The following is a 20,016-nucleotide window of genomic DNA, read 5'->3' as shown; positions in this document are numbered from 1 at the left end:
GCAATCCACTCACCTCAGCCTCCCAAAGGCGTGGGATTACAGGCTGAGCCACCGAGCCCGGCTTAGGCTTTCTTTTTATTGTTTTGCATCAGAGTCTCACTTTGTTGACCAGATTGGAGTGCAGTGGCATGCTTATGGCTCACTGCAGCCTCAGCTTCCTGGGCTCCCTAGTGGAAAATATCTGGGCTTATTTAATTCACAAATTCTTATTTCTCTTTACATTAATTTGGTACCAGCCACGCTTGGAGCTCAGCCTGTAATCCCGCGCTTTGGGAGGCTGAGGTGAGTGGATTGCCTGAGCCTGTGGGTTTGAGACCCCCCTGGGCAACTTGGCGAGACCTCATCTCTACAATAAGTCAAAAAATTAGCTGGGCGTGGTAGCGTGTGCCTGTAGTTCCAGCTACTTGGAAGGCTGAGGCGGAAGGATCGCTGGAGCCCAGCAGGTCGAGGCTGTAGTGACTGGGAGCGTGCCACTGCATTCCAGTCTGGGTGACAGAGTGAGACTCCAACTCAAAAAAAAAAATTTGATACCATGTAGACAATATGCAGACATATATATATAGATGTGACATATTTCATAAGTATGTATGCATCTAAAAGCCAAAGAGCCAGGAGCAGTGGTTCATGCCTATAATCTCAGTACTTTGGGAAGCCAAGGTAGGAGGATTGTTTGAGCCCAGGAGTTTGGCACCAGCCTAGGCTACATAGTGAAACTGTCTCTGTACAAATAATAAAATAAGAAAATTAGCCAGGCATGGTGGCTTGTGCCTATAGCCCCAGCTACTCTGGAGGTTGAGGCAGAAGAATAACCTGAGCTGGGTCAAAGCTGTGATGAGCTGTGATTATATCACTGCACTTCTTGGTTAGTACCCAGTTGGTAGTTACTTCATATTCCTGGTACTTATGAGAGGAAGAAGAAGGTCTAGAGACTGAAACTGCTGGATAAACTACTTTGTTCCATTTCATGTGGCCATTAGAAAATCAGATAAACCAGACATGGTCCCTACCATCCAGGAACTTCTAGTCTAGAGCAAACAGGTAAGTGTTTGAATTCAACATCACATGGTCAGAATAAAAAAGGGAGGTATCCAGGTGACTTGGGCTCCATTTGGGTCACTTCCCTTTCATTGTTGTGAGTTCTGATGTCACCACCTGAAAGGCTACTAATGGACAGAAGAGTTGTTGCTAATATTTCTATTGCTATTAACTTGGTAAGAATGACTATTTAGCCACTAATATAGTTATCCTAGAAAATTAGGGTTTTAGTTAAATTTCTGGTTATTGTATGTTAACAGATACACATGAAAGTAGCTAAAATAAATTAAAATTGCACAAATTCTGTGAGTCAGCTTTCTCTTGGGCAGGCAGGGAAGACAGACCAAATGCTATAGCCACACTGTGAGTAAGAAGTCTCCAACACACTGAGAGTCGAATTTGAGTCCTTCATTTGCCAATGATCAAGAGCAGGCTAGTGCCACAAAGAACTCTCAACCCCAAGCAGAGCCAGCAAGAGGCTTATAAAGGCAAAAACCGCAAGTGGGCTACATAGCATGGGATAGGAGAACAAGGAACTAAAAACAAAAAGAGAACAAAATATGAGGATGTCGTTGGGGGATTTTACAAAGAATGGTTTCTTGGTGTAACATCTGATTTTGGTTAAGCAAGGGTGCAATTAGATATGGAACTTGTGGTTGGGGAGTTTCCAAATGCCAAGGGGCAACAAAGATGTAGGTCTGTGATCATGGGAAGTTTACCACAGTCACCCCTGGGGGGGGAGGGGTTTACATCTGGGTAGGCAGGCAACTATAATGGAGGATTTGTGACAAAATGGAGTTACGTATGTCAAGCAAGCTATTACAGATATTTTGGATATTTCATAAACATATCTTAGTGTCATAGGGATGAGAAGCACAGGATGTGCTCCCTGTCCCAGCCCTTCCCAGATCCACCCTCATCTGAGCCTCATCCAGGCCTGGCTTCACCCTGGATTTTCCCCTAACAGAACTATTAGAGAAGGTCAGAATTTTGGGCGACTACTCCTGCCATCTCCAGAACTGGTGCTCAGAATTTCCTGAAACCCAAAAGCAGATAAATAAGAATGAACAACTATATTTTGGGACCTTAATTTTTTTTCTCTTTGTAACCAGTCCCTCTCCAGACATCCTATCTAGCAACTTTTACTCCATTCTTGGCAATCCAGTATTTTCTCCACAAGTTACAAGAAAGTAAATATAAATGCAACAATGAAAGCTTTATCTGAAATATAGTCCACACTTTATTTCTGTATTCCTCTCATCTGTGTATAGTTAGCTTTTATTCCATACATTTCCTTTTAAATCAACAGTAAGGAAACAGAAGAAAATATAATTTCTGAACCTTTCATTTAAATGTGGGAATTATAGGATACTTAGTGCCTCCCTTCTAGGGTGTTATGAGTGTTAACTCACGTAATGTGAGGTTCCCAGCACAGTGCACTGTAATGTGTTTCAGAGCACATAGTACATGTTCAGTAAACCCTTGCATTAATGCATGTTCAGTAAACCTTGCATTAATTCCAAGTGCAGACTGAGGCTTTGTAAACTTTAAAGGGACAGCAAAGAATGTGATCTTTCAGGACAGTAGTTGGTGGTTTTCACTGCCAACAGGAAGTGTTTCTGTTGTGAAGAGAGTGGTGGGTGTGAGGGCCTCTGTGTGCTGTGCCTGCTTTCTCTAGCTGAGTGCTACTGACAGTGGGTTTAGTAGGACCAGTGTCAGCACTGACAGGGAACTTGTTAGAGAAATCCATTCTTGACCCCTTTCAAACCTGCAGAGGGCCTGGAATACCAAGTGATTTATGTGCAACATTGAACTTAAGGCAATGCTTAGCTAAGTGACTCTCAACCCAGGCTTCCATTTAGGATCACATGGGCAGTTGGAAGAAATTCCATCACCTGTACCCTCCACAGAGAATCTCTCTATTGTTGGGTGGAACCTGTGTTGTTTTAATTAAGTGCCCCATGTGATGCTAAGGTAGGCCAGGGTCCAGCACAAGCCCTCCCAGATACATTCATGAGAGTCAAGTTCAGCCTTTGCTCCAAAGGGATGTCATGTGGCCTGCACTGCTGGTATTGATGGGAACAGGTCATTGCAGTCTGTATTCCCATTGCTGTAATAGAACTTGCTAGAATCAGTGGCATGGGAGGGCACCTGAAGGCAGGAAAGAAAAAGCTTATATTTTGATCTTTATGTGGGATCTCATTTTTCCTGAATCTGTTTTGTGATGAAAGTGGCCTTTTCTCCAAAATTCTGCCTGTGGGTGTGGTGGTGGCAGGTGAAAGCATTGTGCTTATGCCTCTAAAAGCATATTCTCAAATGCAGTTGTGATTTGTTTGAATAATCTCACCTCAGAAGGAATCCCAAAGAATGAGAAGGAAGAGTAAGAAATGGCTGATTGTCAGGTGAATGTGTCCCAGGTTAGGGACTGTATCCTCACTTCCTCCTGGAATGTCATGTGTTTAGAACTCATAAACCTTTACTGTTCTACTTACGATGTTCCTGCCTAATGTGTTTGTTTCAGCTGTCTTTTTTTTCCCTGTTTCTTGTGGTAGTCAAGGATCTAAGTAAAACTCTACTCTCCTATATGCCAGAGTCTTCTCTATTCTCTATTCTCTCTATTCTCTCCATCCGGGCTTCTTACGTGCCTTGACCAAATCTTACCAGGAATTTATTAGCTGCAATATTTCTTTTGAGTCAGAGTCTTGCTGTGTTGCCCAGGCTGGAGTGCAGTGTCATGCTCATAGCCACTGCAGCCTTGACATGCTGGGCTCAGGCGATCCTGACCCCTCAGCCTTCCAAGTAGCTGGAACCACAGGCTTGTGCCACCACATAGAACTAATTTTTTTGATTTATGGTAGAGACAGGGTCTCGCAAATTGCCCAGGGTAGTCTTGAACCCCTGGACTCAGGCAGTCCTCTTGCCTCCACCTCCCAAAGTACTGGGATTACAGTAGGCATGAGCCACTGTGCCTGGCAATCAACTGCAATATTAAGAATGCTTTCTTTGTGACAAATCAACATGAGAAGTTGTCGGCACCCAAGATTCCTGTTGGGGATGAGGCCAGGTCCTTTGATTATAGTGAAGAAGGGGGACATGTACTGTTTAGGTTCCATCAGGTTACTCCGACAGCTCAATGCAGAACTAGATTAAGAAAAATGTACATTTAACATGATGTCACTTAATTGTCCAGAATGACTCAGAAAGTTCTAAAAATAAGAATATCAGAAGAGTCTTATTCTTTAGAATGCTAAACAAAGACTAAGTATATTAATAGAGATTACAGAACCTGGGAGATATTTGTAGCTTGAATTTTGCATAAAACTGATGTTTCTTCATAATTAGATTCAGATTATAATTTACTTTTTTGTGGTTAATAGTGACATCTTGTCCTTTGTGCATTGGCACTTGATACAGCTTTTCCTATTAAAGTTGATGCTAATTTCATTCACTTGGTTAAGGTGCTGTCTGACAGATTTTTTTTTGCGATATTTTTCTACCTTTTCCTCTTTATTATTAAAAAGTGCCTTGGGAAGATTTTCCAACTGATGTGTGTAAGTCATCACATTATCTGGAGTCCCCCCCCACCCCGCCTTTTTTAATTCTCTTGCTTTAGGAAAGGAAGGCTCTCATCTTTGTTGACCGGTCAGATTAACTGAAATAAAATCCAGGCTGTATCCTTTACTGGGTGTTTAACAAGATGTTGTGCTTGGGCTGGAAGCATTGACATTACTGGATAGTTCGTTCGAAACTCAGAAACTGAGGCTTCACCCCAGAGCTCCTGAATGAGAATCTGCATTTTAACAAGATCTCTACTTTTTTGCTGTACACATTAAAATTGGAGAGGTGCCCTCTAGTTCATCATGACTTCTCCATATGGGAAATATTCACAGCTTATCCTGTATGAGGTAAATATAGCAGTCAAAAATTTATACACCTGTGTTAATGCTGTCGATTTTGTACTGTAGCATCCACAGAAGTATAGAATCTACACTGGTTTTGTGGATTTTATGCCATCTTTCCTCAGAGTTAGAGATACATTAGAGAATATTCCTGTGTATAAAAGTGACATATTGAATAATTCTAGTCACTCATATAAGTCAGAACCAGATCTCTTTACTTCCCTTTTTTACCTGAATTTAAATTAAGAATTCTACCATGGCCACTTGGTAAATATATTTTTGTTTTGTTTTTCTTTCAGGTACTGTTGACATTCAGGGATGTGGCCATAGAATTCTCTCTGGAAGAGTGGGATTGCCTGGACCCTGCTCAGAGGAATTTGTATAGGGATGTGATGCTAGAGAACTACAGAAACCTGGTCTCCCTGGGTGAGGATAACTTCAGTACAAAATTTGTATTTCACAGTAAGGATTTTATCTCCTTTCCTTGTTGAATGTTTTGTTAGGAGTTTCTGCTTTGCATGAGTAAGTTTCACATCACTGCTTTCAAGGAGAACTTAGAGACTTGTTAGTATAGAAAGGAAAATCTTCTAGATGTTTTATCTTGACCTGAACCATCTCCTTTTTTAAACTGATCTGTGTCCTTCACTATAGTGGTAATTCTAGAAATTCAGTAACAAATATTGTTGCCTACACCTTCTTTTTTTGGACTCAGGATGTCATTCTCATCTAACCTGGAGTGCAGTGGCATGATTATGGTTCACATCAGTCTCTACTACCTGGGCTCAGGTGATTCTCCCACTTGAGCCTCCTGAGTTGCTGAGACTACAATCATGTACCACTACACCCACCTAATTTTTAAGTTTTTTTTTTTAAATAGCGATAAGATATCACTATGCTGCCTAGGCTATTCCTGGACTTTTGGAGTCAAGAAATTATCCTGCCTTGGCCTTCCAAAAGTGCTAAGATTACAGGTGTGAGGCACCATGCTCAGCCTGCTCACACCTTAAAATTCTATTTTTTTCACTAAGTTTTGATTCAGTAGTACTGGTTAGTGGAGCTAAGAACTCACACATTTAAAATCTTTCCTAAATATTCTAAAGGTTCTATTAGAAAACAGTATTTTGAGATTAATTTTCTATGATTTTCTACAATGTTCTCTCTTTACTAAGCACAGTACCAGGTTGGTGATAGGAGAATCCCAGCAAGAGTTGTGTTACCTTTTTCTAATAAAACAGATCTTGCTATGTCTACACCGGACCTAATCACCTGTCTGGAGCAGAGCAAAGAACCCTGGAATTTGGAGAGACAGGAGATAGTAGCCAAACACCCAGGTAAGTGGGAGTGAATGAAGCAGGTGCATAGGTGAGAGGTCACAAAGTCAAGAAGGAAGCCAGGACTTAAAATGTGCTTTGAGAGGCTCTGTTCCAATGGAAGTGGCTTCTGAGAAGCCTGGGTTTATTTGTCTTGTTTTAACATAGGGGCATATTCTGTCCTGTGCTATTAATATCTCCAAGGACTCTACTTCCCCTTCAGTGATTTTCCTTGAACCTTACAGTGAGAACCAAAGTCTTTATGGCTTATAAGGACCTGCATGGTCTAACAGCTCTTCTATTGTTTTGGGGAACTATTTGCATGTTTTTGCAAAACTCTGTTAAACAATTTTTAAAATTTCTTCTTTGCATCATATCTGCAATGTGAACAATAGTGATGATGTTGGGATTTGGTTCAGAAATTCCAGGAACACTAGGACCAGATGTCTATTTTCTGTTTATGAGTTCCTATCTTATGGAGGTTTTCAATGTGATTCTACAGAAATTCATACTCCATAATTTTATCAGAACACTAAGCATCTCCCTATATGTAAGAAAATCTAAAGTTAATTTTACTTCAAAATTGTATTTTTTAGTATAAACTGAGATTGGTAATTTAAACTGAAATGCATCTACTCACTTCCCAGATTCTTTTTCTTTTTTTTGAGTCATGGTCTCACTCTATTACCCAGTCTGCAGTACAGTATTGTGATCGTGGCTCACGGCAGCCTCAACCTCCTAGGCGCAGGTTGTCCTTCTTCCTCAGCCTGTTGAGTAGCTGGGACTATAGGTATGTACCACTACACTTGGCTAAATTTTTGTAAAGATATGAGGTCTTGCTATGTTGCCTTGACTGATTTTAAGTCCTGATCTCAAGTAATCCCTGACTCAGCCTCCCAAATTGATAGGATTACAGGCATGAGCCACCATGTCTGGCCCCAGATTTCTTAAATATACTGTGTCATTGGAGTCATTAGAATATTGCTAAGTGTTTGTTAAACTTTCTCTTGTTATCTTATTTTTTTTTACTATCTAGTCATTTTATAAATTTATTTTGTTTAGTATAATGCTTACTAGGACTATGTCATTCATATATATATGTGTCTGGATTTTTTTAATGTAATTTTTTTTACAAATAATGTATAACTATTGTGCACAGTGTAATAATTTGATATGTGTCTACATTGTGAAATAATTGATACATATAAGTTCAAACATCTGTCATCTCATGAGCTGGGCCCATTGGCTCACACCTGTAATCCCAGCGCTTTGCAAGGCCGAGGCAGGAAAATTACTTGAGCTCAGGAGCTGAAGACCAGCCTAGGCAACATAGCAAGACCTTGTCTAAGCAAAAAAAATAAAAAAATTAGCTGAATGTGGTAGTGTGCACCTATAGTTCCAGCCATTTGGGATGCTGAGGTGGAAGGATTGTCTGGGAGGTCTTGGTTGCAGTGAGCTGTGATCATGCCACTGCCCTTCAGCCTGGGCAACAGAATGAGACCCTGACTCAAACAAAACATGTATTATCTCACATAGGTCCCTTTTTTTAATATACTGAGAAAATTTAAGGTCTGATCTCTTAATGAAAATGTTAAGCATACAAAACATTATTAACTAGTTGTGAAACTATACATTATATTTCTATAATGTATAACTATACATTATATTTCTATAACTCATGCATTTTATAATAGAATATTTTTGTGAAACTATACATTATATTTCTATAACTCATGCATTTTATAATAGAATATTTTTACCCTTTGAACAACATTTCCTATTTTCCCCACATTTATTCCCTGGAAACCACCTTTGTATTCTATTATTTTATGAGTTCAATCCTTTTTTTTTTTTTTTTTTCTTTTTAAGACAGGGTCTTGCTCTGTTGGCCAGGCTGGAATGCAACGGTATGATCATGGGTCACTGCAGTCTCATTTTGGATCAAAAAATCCTCCCACTGCAACCTCCAGAGTAGCTGGGAATATAGTGATGGACCATCATGCCTGGCTAATTAAAAAAAAAAATTGTAGCGTTGGAATCTTACTTTTTTTCCTAGTCTGGTCTTGATTTTTGGCCTCAAGCCACCCACTTCAGTCTCCCAAAATGCTGGAATTATAGGCATGAGCCACCATTCCTGGCTGAGTTCAACTTTTTTAGATTTCTCATGTAAGCAAAAACATAAAATATTTGTCTGGTTTATTTCACTTAGCATAATGTCCTTCAGGTCTATCTATGTTGTTGAAATTGCAGAATTGTATTATTTTTAAATGACCGAATAATATTTTGTCTATTTAAACCATGTTTCTTTTTCCATTCAGCACTCACAAACATTTAGATTGTTTTCATATTTTGGTAATTGTGAATAATGCTGCAATAAACATGAGGGAGTGCAGATATTTCTTTGAGATACTAATTTTATTTCCTTTGGTTATATGCCCAAAAGTTGAATTGCTGCATTGTGTGATAGTTATATTTTAAAAAAAAAAATTTTTAAAGACCCTTCATGCTTATTTTTATAATGACTCCTCCAATTTACAACTCACAAATAGTGTACAGAATTTCATTTTCTTCACATCTTTGTCAACACTAACAAGTTGACAAAGTTAACTCTCTTCCTTTCTTTTTGTTTGAATGTATCAGGTACAAGTGTAATTTAGTTACATGCATAGATTGCATACTATTGAAGTCAGGGCTTTTAGTGTATCCATCACCTAAATAATGTCCATATCTTTTCTTTTTGATACTTCATCCTAATGAGTATGAAGTAATATCTCAATTTTTTTTGATTTGCTGTTGTCTGATGATTGGTGATGTTGAGCACTTTTTCATATACCCTTTGGCTGTTTGTATGTCATTGTTGGGGGAAAAAAATCTATTCATTCTTTTGCTTGTTTTTTTTAATCAGGTTATTATTATCATTACTATTATTGTTACTGCTTTTTGTGAGTTTCTTATATCTTTTAGATATTAACCACTTGTCAGATAGATGGTTTGCAGATATTTTCTCCCATCCTGTAAGTTTTCTTATTTTATTTTTCTGTGGAGAAGCTTTTTAGTTTTTATGGTGCCATTCTAATGGGTGTGAGGTGATGTCTCATGATTTTGCTTTGCATTTCTCTAAAAATCAGTAATTTTGAGCATTCTTTCAAATGTTTACTGGCAAATCATATGTATTTTTAGGGAAATCTTAGTACTTTACTTTTTAATCAAGTTATTCCCTTTTTTGTTGTTGAATGTTAGAGACTGTTTATATATTCTAGATATTAACATATATCAAACATGATTTACAAAATTTTTACCCATTTCTAAGATGGCATTCTCACTCCACAAAATGTTTCTTTTGATGAACAGAAATTCTGAAGTTTGTAGTCCCATTTTTCTGTCATTGATTATGCATTTGATTTCATATTCAAGAAAACAGTGCCAACACCAATGTCATAATTTTTTCCCATATATTATCTTCTAAGAGTTTTATTAGATATGTATTTTTTAAGTTTAGGTATTTAATTCATATAAAATAATTTTTTTGCATATGGTGCAAGATAAGGGTTCAACTTTATGTTTTCCATGTAGATATTCATGAATGTCATTTGTAGAACATGATTTGTTTTGAACATCATTTATTGAAAAGACTTTTTCTACTGTGTGGTCACAGCAACCTTGTGTAAGATTATTTGATTGTATACAAAAGAGTTCATTTCTGGGCTTTCTGTTGTGTTCTGTCATCTGTTTATCAGTCTTTGTGCCAATACCACATTGTTTTTTTAAAGTCAGAGTCTCATTCTATTGCCCAGGCTGGAGTGCAGTGACATGATCATGTCTCACAGCAGCCTTGAGCTCCTGGGTTCAATCGATCCTCCCACCTCAGCCTCTCAAATAGCTGGGACTATAGGCATGTCCCAGCTAATTTATTTTTTTTGTAGAGGTGAGGTCTCGCTATGTTGCTCCAGCTGGTCTCCAGCTCCTGGGCTTGAGTGAACCTCCTGCCTCAACATTTCGAGTTGCTGGGATTACAAGCATGAGCCACCATGCCCAATGCATGTTGTTTTTATTTATGTAACTTTGATGTATATTATAAAGATGTGAGGTACAAGTCAGGATTAGATACATAAATAATGTATGTGCAGGTGAAGTTTGCACCTGTAACTGGTCCTTACTTCCCCTGGTTTAGAATCAGGTACCCTGTCTCTCCTGGCAGTGTCCCGCGACTGCTGATGCCTCCCTTGTGCTATCGTGATTAATGTTCCGGTCCCACTTATGAGCACATATGGTATTCGGTTCTTTGTTTCTGTGATAGATTGCTGAAAATGATTGTCTCCAGTTCCATCCAATTTTCTGAGAAGTCCATGATTTTGTCTTTTATGACTGTGTAATATTTCATTGTGTGTATGTACTACATTTGCTTTATCAAGTCAACTTCTGATGGGCAGTAGGGTTGGTTCTATGTTTTTGCTATTTTGTGAATAGTGCGGCAATAAACATGAGTGTGCCAGTGTCCTTTCTGTAGAATAATTTGTGTTCCTCTGGATATATTCTCAGAAGGGGGATTGCTGGATCATATGGAAGGTTGATGTCTAGTTCTTTTAGAAATTGTCACACTGTTTTCCATAGAGGTTGGAATAGTTTGCACTCCTACCAACAGTGTAGAAGTGTCCCCTTTCTTTCCGTACCTACTCCAACATCTATTGTTTTTTTATTTATTAATGATGGCCATCCTTCCTGGGGTAAGATGGTGTTTCAGTGTGGTTTTGATTTGCATTTATCTGATGATTAGTGAGGCTGAGTATTTTTTCATGTATCTGTTGGCTACTCATATGTCTTCTTTTCAGAAATTTCTTGTCCTCTGCCCTTTTTGCTCCCCCCCCTTTTTTGAGTTGGGGTCTCACTCTGCCGCCCAGGCTGGAGTGGCCACCCCAGCGTCAACCTGCTGGGCTCAGGCGATCCTTCCGCCTCAGCCTTCCAAGTAACTGGAACTACAGGTGCACGCTACCATGCCCAGCTAATTTTTTCTATTTATTGTAGAGATGAGGTCTCGCCTAGTTTCCCAGGCTGTTCTTGAACCCGTGGCTCAGACAGTCCTCTCACCTCAGCCTCCCAAAGTGCTGGGATTACAGGCTTGAGCCACCACGCCCAGCCAGATTATTGTGGACTTATAGTAAAGTTTAAAGTCTGGAAGTATGATAACTCCCACTTTGTTTCTTTTGCTGAGGGTTGTTTTGGCTGTTCATGCTCTTTTTGTTTCCAGATGAATTTCTGTATTGTTATTTTCAAGTCTGAGAAGAATGATGTTGGCAATTTGATGGGTACTGTGTTGAATCTTTAGATTGCCTTGAATAGGATGGGACATCTTGACAATATTGATTCTTCCAATCCATGAGCAAGGAATGTTTTTCCATTTGTTTGTGTTATCTTTGACTTCTTCGAGCAGTGTTTTGTAGTTCTTGTTGTAAAAGTCTTTCACTTCTCTGGTTAGGATGCCGAGGTATTTCATTTTTTTTTTTTTTTTTTTTGGTGTGGCTATTGTGAATAGGACTGTGATTTTTATTTGGTTCTCTGCCTGTTTATTACTGGTGTATAGAAATGCCATTATCTTTTGCACACTGATTTTGTACCCCAGAGCTCTACCAAAGTCATCTATCATTGCAAGGAAGTTTTTGACAGGCTTCCTTGGGTTTTCAAGATATAGGCTTATGTTGTCCACAAAGAGAAATAGTTAGCTTCCTCTTTCCCTATTTGCATGCTCTTGATTTCCTTTTCTTGCCTGATTGCTCTAGCAAGGACTTCCAGCACTGTGTTGAACAGGACGGGTGAGAGTGGTCAACCTTGTCTTGTCCTTGTTTTCAGGGGAATGCTTCTAACTTTTGTCCATTGAGCAATATTTTAGTTTTGAGTTTATCGTAGATAGCATTTACTGTTTTTGAGAAATGTTCCTTCTATGCCTAAGTGTTCAAGGCTTTTTATCAAGGGATGCTGGATTTTGTCAAAGATTTTTTTCTGCATGTAATGATATAATCATGTGGTTCTTGTTTTTACATCTGTTAATGTAGTGAATGTTTATGGTCTTGTAAATGTTGAACCAGCCCTGCATTCCAGGAATGAAGCTTTCGTGGTCCTGGTGGATGATTCTTGAGATGTGGTATTGGATCCAATTTGCTAGGATCTTATTGAGAATTTTTGTATCTTGTTTATCAAAGAGATTGGCCTGTAATTCTCTTTCCTTGTTGGATCTTTACCAGGTTTGGGTAGCAGTGTGATATTAGCTTCATAAAATGATTTGGGGAGAGTTCCATCTTTCTTAATTGCCTGGAATACTTTCAATAGGATTTGTCATCAGCTCCTCCTTGTATGTTTTGCAGAATTCTGCTGGAAAGCCTTCTGGTCCAGGACTTTTTTTTTTTTTTTTTGGAGGTAGATTTCTCATATGTAGTCAATTTGTTGCCTTGTTATTGATCTATTTAGGATTTCAGTTTCTTCTTGTTCCAACTTTGAAAGGTTATGTGATGTCAGAATATTCTCCATTTCTTTTAGGCTTTTGAGTTTATTTCCATACAGGTATGCATAGCAATCTCTGAAAATCTTTTGAATTTTTTCTTGGTCAGTTGTTGCATCATCTTTTGTGTTTCTGATTGTATTTATTTGGGTTTTATCTCTCTTTTTCTTAGTCATTCTGGCTAGAAGTCCTTCAGTCTCATCCTGTCAAAGAACCAGCCTTTTGTCTTGTTGATTTTTTTTTTTCTGTGATATTTTTGTCTTCTATGCCCTGCAGGTGCAACTTTATTTTGGTGATCTGGATCCTTCTGCTGAAGTTAGGATTTTGGTGGTCTTGCCTTTCTAGCCCTTTAAGTGTGACATTAGTCTGTTTACTTGTGATCTTTTAGTTTTCTTGATGTGTGTGCAGAGCTATAGATTTTCCTCTTAATACTGCTCTTATGGCTTCCCAGAGATTCTGATAAGATGTATCTTTGTTTTCATTCATTTCCAGGAATCTTTTAATTTCTGTTTTGATTTCTGTATTGACCCGGGAGTCATTCAACAGTATGTTTTTTTTTGTTTTTTTGTTTTTTTGCGTTGGAGTCTCACTCTGTCACCCAGACTGGAGTGCAGTAGCCGCTCCCGGCCACCGCAGCCTCGACCTGCTGGGCTTCGGCGATCCTTCCGCCTCAGCCTTCCAAGTAGCCGGAATTACAGGCGCGTGCTATCACGCCCGGCTGATTTTTTGATTTATTGTAGAGATGAGGTCTCGCTGCCCAGGCGGGTCTCGAACCCGCGGGCTCAGGCAATCCACTCACCTCAGCCTCCTAAAGGCACGGGATTACAGGCTGAGCCACCGAACCCAGCTAACAGTGTATTTTTTAGTGTCTGTGTCTTTGTGTGTTTTGGGGGGATTTTGTTGGTAGTGATATTTACTTTCATTCCACTGTGATCTGAGAAGATGCATCATATTGTTTTGATTTTGTTGGAATTTGTTTATGCTTGATTTATGTCCAAGAGTGTGGTTAATCTTGGAGTACGTTCCATGTGCTGACAAGTAGAGTGTGTACTCTGTCGTTGTTGGGCGAAGTGTTCTGTAGATGTTTATTAAGTTTGTTTGGTCGAGCATCAAGTTGAGTTTCTGGATCTCTTATTGATTTTTTTGCCTCAATGTTTATCTAGGGTTGTTAGTGAGATACTTAAGGCTCCAGTTATGATTGTGTGTGAGTCAGTGTCCTCTTTTAGTTTACTTTACAGTTGATTTATAAAACCTGGTGCTTCTCTGTTGGGTACATATATATGTTCAGGATGGATGTTTCTTGCTGGTGGATTGAACCTTTTATTGATATGTAATGTTCTTCTGTATCCTTTTAATTTTTTGATAGATTGAAGGCTGTTTTTATCTTAGAATAGCTACTTCTACCTTCTTCTGTTTTTCTGTATTCCATTCTCCTGAAAGTTCATTTTCCACCCTTTGATTTTTAGTCCATAGGTGTCCTTTGTAGTGAGATGGGTTTCTTGGAGGCAGTGGATTGTTGGATTGTATTTTCTTTTTTTTCCATCCAGGTTGCCACTCTATATCTTTTCACTGGTGCACTTAGTGAATTCACATTCAGGCTGATTATTGAAATATAAAGGTTTATCCCTGTCATGGGGCTCTTAGGATACTATTTTGTTTTCTTTTAACTTTGACATTAATATGTGTTTTATTTTTTGCGTATGTTCTGTTGACTCTGATTTCTTGTGAAGTGCATGGTTGTTCTTTTTTTCTTCTTCTGTGCTCAGTATCCTCTTAAGTGTCCCCTGTAGAGCTGGTCTTGAAACAGCATAATCTCTTGGGGATTGGATGTCTGGGAAGGATTTTAATTCTTCATCATTGATGAAGCTTATTCTGGGTAGAAAATTCTTGGTTGGAATTGCATATCTTTGAGAACTTTAAACATTGGACCACAGTCCTTTCTAGCTTGTAGTCTTTCTGCCAATAAGTCTGGCACAATTCTTATTGGTCTTCCCATGTAGGTAGTCTGGCCTTTTCTCTCTCTGCCTCGAGATTCTTTTCTCTTACACCTACTTTGTGTAGGTGAATTACTATGTGTCTAGGGGTTAGTGTTCTCATTTGACGTCTTTCAAGGATTCTCTGAATTGCTTGTGCTTGGATGATCGTGTCTCTGGCAAGATGGTGTAAATTTGGCCTCTTATGTAATTGCACATCTCTTAGAGACTTTGCTTTTTCTTTTTGAGTTTTCTTTCTATGTTTTTAACAGATTGGGTTAATTTCATACTTTGGTCTTCAAGCTCTGAGATTCTTTCCTCTGCCTGGTTAATTATGCTTTCCATGCTTGTCAGCTTGTAATTATTTCCTGGATTGAATTTTTGATGGCCAAGATCTCTGTTACATTTCATTCAGTTTTGCTTTTTGTTTTTCTTGATTCTTGTTCACTGTTTCTATCCACTCCCTAATCTGATGTGTTCTGAGGCCAGTTGTTGTGTAGTTTCCATTGTTTGAGCTCCAAGGTCTGTTTTTTCAGGCACTGTCTCTTTAGGACTCTAGGGGTTACCTGTGTTCTTTCATTGATTTTTCTTCATTTGTGACAGATCTCTTTTCTTTCTCTTTAATTCTGTTACTCAGAGAGGGAGAAGCTTTCATTTCTGTTGTTTACTCAGCCCCTTCTCCTTCCCTGAGCAGGGTCTCCGAATTTATTCAATTTTGAAATAGGGCTGGGGGTGGGAAGCTGTGCTGTCTCTTTACAGTTTTGAGAGTTGAATAAGGTGGAAGTGTGGGAGCTAGGATTCAGAAACTACCTGTAGTTCACAATGTTCACTGGCTGGGGTGTGGGTCCCCTGAGACCCACTCCCCACCACCACACACTATGTCCATTCAATGGGTATATATGTGTATCCCCTGAGTCCAAGATAAAGTAAAAGAAAAGAAAATAACAGAAAAGAAGAAGAAAAAAGAAGAGAAAAATAAAGGGAAAAAAATAAGGCAAACCAAAAAATGAAACACATACAGAACATGCAAAAAAAATTGTGAGTACTGAGCTCTCTCTTTTGGCAAGTTCTGCAACTTCAGTTTTTTCTCTGCTATTATGCTTGAAAGACTTTTAATTTTGTTTTGCAATTTTATATTTCTGTGTTTCATTTTTAGGGTAGGCAATCTTACATTGGTCTATTGTGTTTTTGGTTTTTAACTATAATAATTTTTTTATGACAACATGTAAATCTGTTTACTTTAAGACAATGTGACAAAAATCAAACATAAATCAGTCAAATATCTATTGCCAGTATAATTATCAGTGTGTGTTTTTTGCCTGCATAAATATTACTACTCTTTTGTTTATGACATGTATTTGTTTCTTTTTTGTTGGTCAGTGGTTGTTTTATTGTGTCTAGGTGAGTAATTAATTTCAACATCCATTTATTGGTGAGTCTATGCTATATGTCTAAGAGAAATACTTTTGTTATTTGAAAGTACTTTTTGTAAAGCTTCATAAGTCTATCTCTTTTAGGTGTTGTTGATTATTTTCACTTGGAAAAAACACATAACAAAATTTATAATTATAAATATTTTTAATTATACAGTTTCATTGAAGTATATTGACATTGTTATACAACATATCTTGAGTGTTTTTATCTTGCCAAACTAAATCAATACACATGAAGCAACTTTTCCTATTACTTGGCAGTTTACAAACATCATTCTATTTTCTGTTTCTAAGACTGTAACTACTTTAGATGTCTTGTGTAAGTGGATTAATTCAGTATCTGCCTTTTTGTGGCTGACTTATTTCATTTAGCATAATGTTACTAAGATTTGTTTTTATTAAGACGTTAAAAGACATACTGCTTTTTAAAAGCTGAATACTAATCCTAATACTAGTTGTTTTTGTATTCCAAGTTATATTCATCCATTTGTTGAGAATAGTTTGGATTGCCTTCATCTGTTGGTTTTTGTGAATAATGCTGCAATAAATATGGGTGTGCAAATAACTACTTACTTGATTGTATACATGAAGGTTTATTTCTGTGTTATTTATCATTTCATTGGTTTACTTGTTTGCCTTGATGCCAAGACACAACTGCTTTGATTACTGGAGTTTTGTGATCCATTTTCAGTGTAAGTATGATGTCTCCAACATTTTTCTCTTTTTAAAGGTTGCTGAGCTCTTTGTGATCTGAGATTTTTTTATTTATTTTTTTTATTTTTTTGAGTTGAAGTCTCACTCTGTCACCCAGACTGGAGTGCAGTGGCCACTCCCGGCCACCGCAGCCTTGACCTGCTGGGCTCCGGCGATCCTTCCGCCTCAGCCTTCCAAGTAGCCAGAATTACAGGCATGCGCTACCACGCCTGGCTGATTTTTTGATTTATTGTAGAGATGAGGTCTCGCTGCCCAGGCGGGTCTCGAACCCACGGGCTCAGGCAATTCATTCACCTCAGCCTCCCAAAGGCGCGGGATTACAGGCTTGAGCCACCGAGCCCGGCTGATCTAAGATTTTTATATGATTTTTTAAGTTGCTTTTTCTATCTCTGCCAAAATAAAATTGAAAATTTGAAATAGATTAATTGCATTGAATCTCTGGATAACTTTGGGCAGTATGGACAGCTTCACAATATTAAGTATTCACACTCGAAGAAGAGTGTGCTCAAGGCTGCTGTTTAATTTCCATATATTTGTGAATTTTTCAGTTTTTAATTTGGCAATAAATAATAATCTATAAGTTTTCAATTTTTAAAAATTTGTTAAGACTTGTTTTGTGGACTAACAGATGGTCTATCTGGAAGAATTTTTATAAGCTATTGAGAAGATTGTATAATCTGTTTTGTGGTGTGTTCTGTTATACATCTTTTAGCTGTAGTTGTTTTATAGTGCTTTCAAGTCCTGTTTCCTGTGTATTTCTTGACTCAAATCTGTTATGTTTGCTGTATATTTGGGAACCCAGATGTGAGAAATAGGTATACACACACACACACACACACACACACACACACACACACACAGACGCACACACGTTATAATTTCCTAGTGAATATTTTATAAAATATGGCAGTTTATGACTTAAAATGTATTTTGCCTGATATAATTGTTATCTCTCTTGCTCTCATTTGGTTAACATTTGTATAGAATGTCTTTTCCATTCTCCTTTCAGATTGTTTTTTCATTAGACCTAAGTGAATTTTTTTTTTTTTTTTTTAGTTGAAGTCTCATTCTGTTGCACATCCTGGAGTGCAGTGGCACACTCACGGCCACCGCAGCCTCAACCTGCGGGGCTCAGGCAATCCTTCTACCTCAACCTTCCAAGTAACTGAAACTACAGGCATGTGCCACCATGTCCAGCTAATTTTTTTATTTATTGTGGAGACGAGGTCTTGCCATGTTGCCCAGACTGGTATCGAACCCCTGGGCTCAGACAGTCCTCTTGCCTCAATCTCCCAGTCTCCCATGGGATTACATGCATGCGCCACCGCACCCAGCTTAGACCTAAGTGAATCTCCTGTAGTCAGGATATAATTGAGTCTTGTTTTGTTTTTAATTTTTAAAATTCCTTCATTAAATATATATTTTGACTTGGAAGTTTAGTCTGTAAATATTTAAATAATTTCCTGAGCAGAAAGGACTTACTATTGTCATTTGATTAATTGTTTGTTTGATTCTCATAGCTGTTTTGTCCTTTTTTTCTTTATTTCTGGTTTTGTATCTCATTAATTTTTGAATTTTCATGCTATGACTCCTTTCTTTTTACTTTGCTTTTTTTTGGGTACCAGCATAGGTATTTTCTTTGTGGTTGCCATGGAGATTATATAAACCTTTTTTAAATTTTCCCCCCACCCCCCACCCATATAAACCTTTTAAAGTTACAGCAGTATATGTTAAACTGGTAACAACTTCAGTTGCATAGAAACATTGTCTATCAGTCCTCTGCCCTCAACCAACTTTTTTACTGATTTCAGTCATATATATTTTTGTATTATGTATCTATTAACAAATGTGTATAATTCTTTTTCTACTTTTGTCTTTCAAAATTTTTAGCACAATTAAAAACATTTTTTACACCATCATTATAAAACAACATAATTTTGTTTTTGTATATGTGCATGTGTTTTTTAGTGTTATGTGTTTTTATATAATGTTTTCTAGCATTGTTATTTTCAGTGGAAGGAACTCTCTAGTATTCCTTGTAGGGCAGATCTACTGGTAATGTACTTTTTCAGCATTTGTTACCCTGGAAAGTTTTTTGTTTGTTTTATTTTGAAGAATAACTTTTTTGGTTATAGTATTCTTGCTTAAAAGTTTTTCTCTTTTGGCATTTTTACATATCACTCAACTCCCTTCCAGACAGCTAGGATTTCACTTGTATTCTCATAGGAGCATGCTTATAGATGGCACATAACTTTATTTATTCTGCTTTCAAGATTATCTTCTTTATTGTGACTTTTTTTTTTTTTTTTGAGTCAGCGTCTCAATCCGTCACCTAGGCTGGAGTGCAGTGGCATGTTCACAGCTACCACAGCTTCAACCTTCTGGGCTCAGGTCATCCTTTTGCCTCAGTCTCCCAATTAACTGGGACTACAAGTACTCACTACCATGTCTGGCTAATTTTTTTGATTTATTGTAGAGACAAGGTCTTCCCACATTGCCCAGGTTGGTCTTCAACTCCTGGACTCAAGGAATTATCTTATGTCAGCCTCCCAAAGTGCTGGGATTGCAGGCGTGAGCCACCACATCCCGGCCCTTGTCTGTGACTTTTGAGTACTTTGTTTATGATGTAGTTTGTTAAGGGTCTTTTAATGGTTATCCTAGTTGAAAAATGTTGAGTTTTTTATTTTTTTACATCTTTTTTCTTATGTTGAAAGTTTTATCAGTCATTATTTTTGTAGTCAACTCTACAGTTCCTTTTTAAAAACATATTTTTTTTGGATATTCTCATTTTCCTGATTTCACTTCTGTGTTACTGATCATTATTCTTGATGATTTTGAATTTTTGAAGGTGATTTATACATTTTCATTTATTTAGCATTGATATCTGGGTATTTATCTTGTTTCATTATTTAGACCATGTTACCTTAATACTTTGTATACATTGTACTCTTTCATTGAGGTTTGTGTATTAACAAAAAGCCACCTGTCACAATCTTTATAAAGCAACTTTTTGTCTTGGGAAGACTGACAACAACTGGCCAGGCTAGAGATTCTGGAAACATCTCCAACCTGTTCTTAGGATGTATCTTCTTTGGAATTGTGTGTTGATTTTTTTCAATCACTTGTACTGGTTTTCTGTCGGTTGCACTGCCATCTCTTTAC

The 20,016-nt window shown here is 37.8% G+C and overlaps 1 protein-coding gene across 1 annotated transcript in view; it reads left to right on the top strand.

The window, feature by feature from the left end:
• The window catches only part of LOC103255654 (zinc finger protein 208-like), a 112,820-nt gene that overhangs the window by 8,623 nt on the left and 84,181 nt on the right, over positions 1-20,016 (top strand). The window contains exons 3-4 of the mRNA XM_021710238.1: positions 5,234-5,360; positions 6,170-6,265. Of these exons, the coding sequence (XP_021565913.1) occupies positions 5,234-5,360; positions 6,170-6,265 (223 nt within the window). The remainder of the gene's footprint in view (positions 1-5,233; positions 5,361-6,169; positions 6,266-20,016) is intronic.

This window comes from Carlito syrichta, unplaced genomic scaffold (genome assembly GCF_000164805.1).
Source record: "Carlito syrichta isolate Samal-C Ts95f unplaced genomic scaffold, Tarsius_syrichta-2.0.1 Scaffold288318, whole genome shotgun sequence".
Classification (NCBI taxonomy): Eukaryota; Metazoa; Chordata; class Mammalia; order Primates; family Tarsiidae; genus Carlito; species Carlito syrichta.
Note: the sequence above shows the minus strand (reverse complement) of the source record. Positions and strands in the feature narration are given on the sequence as shown.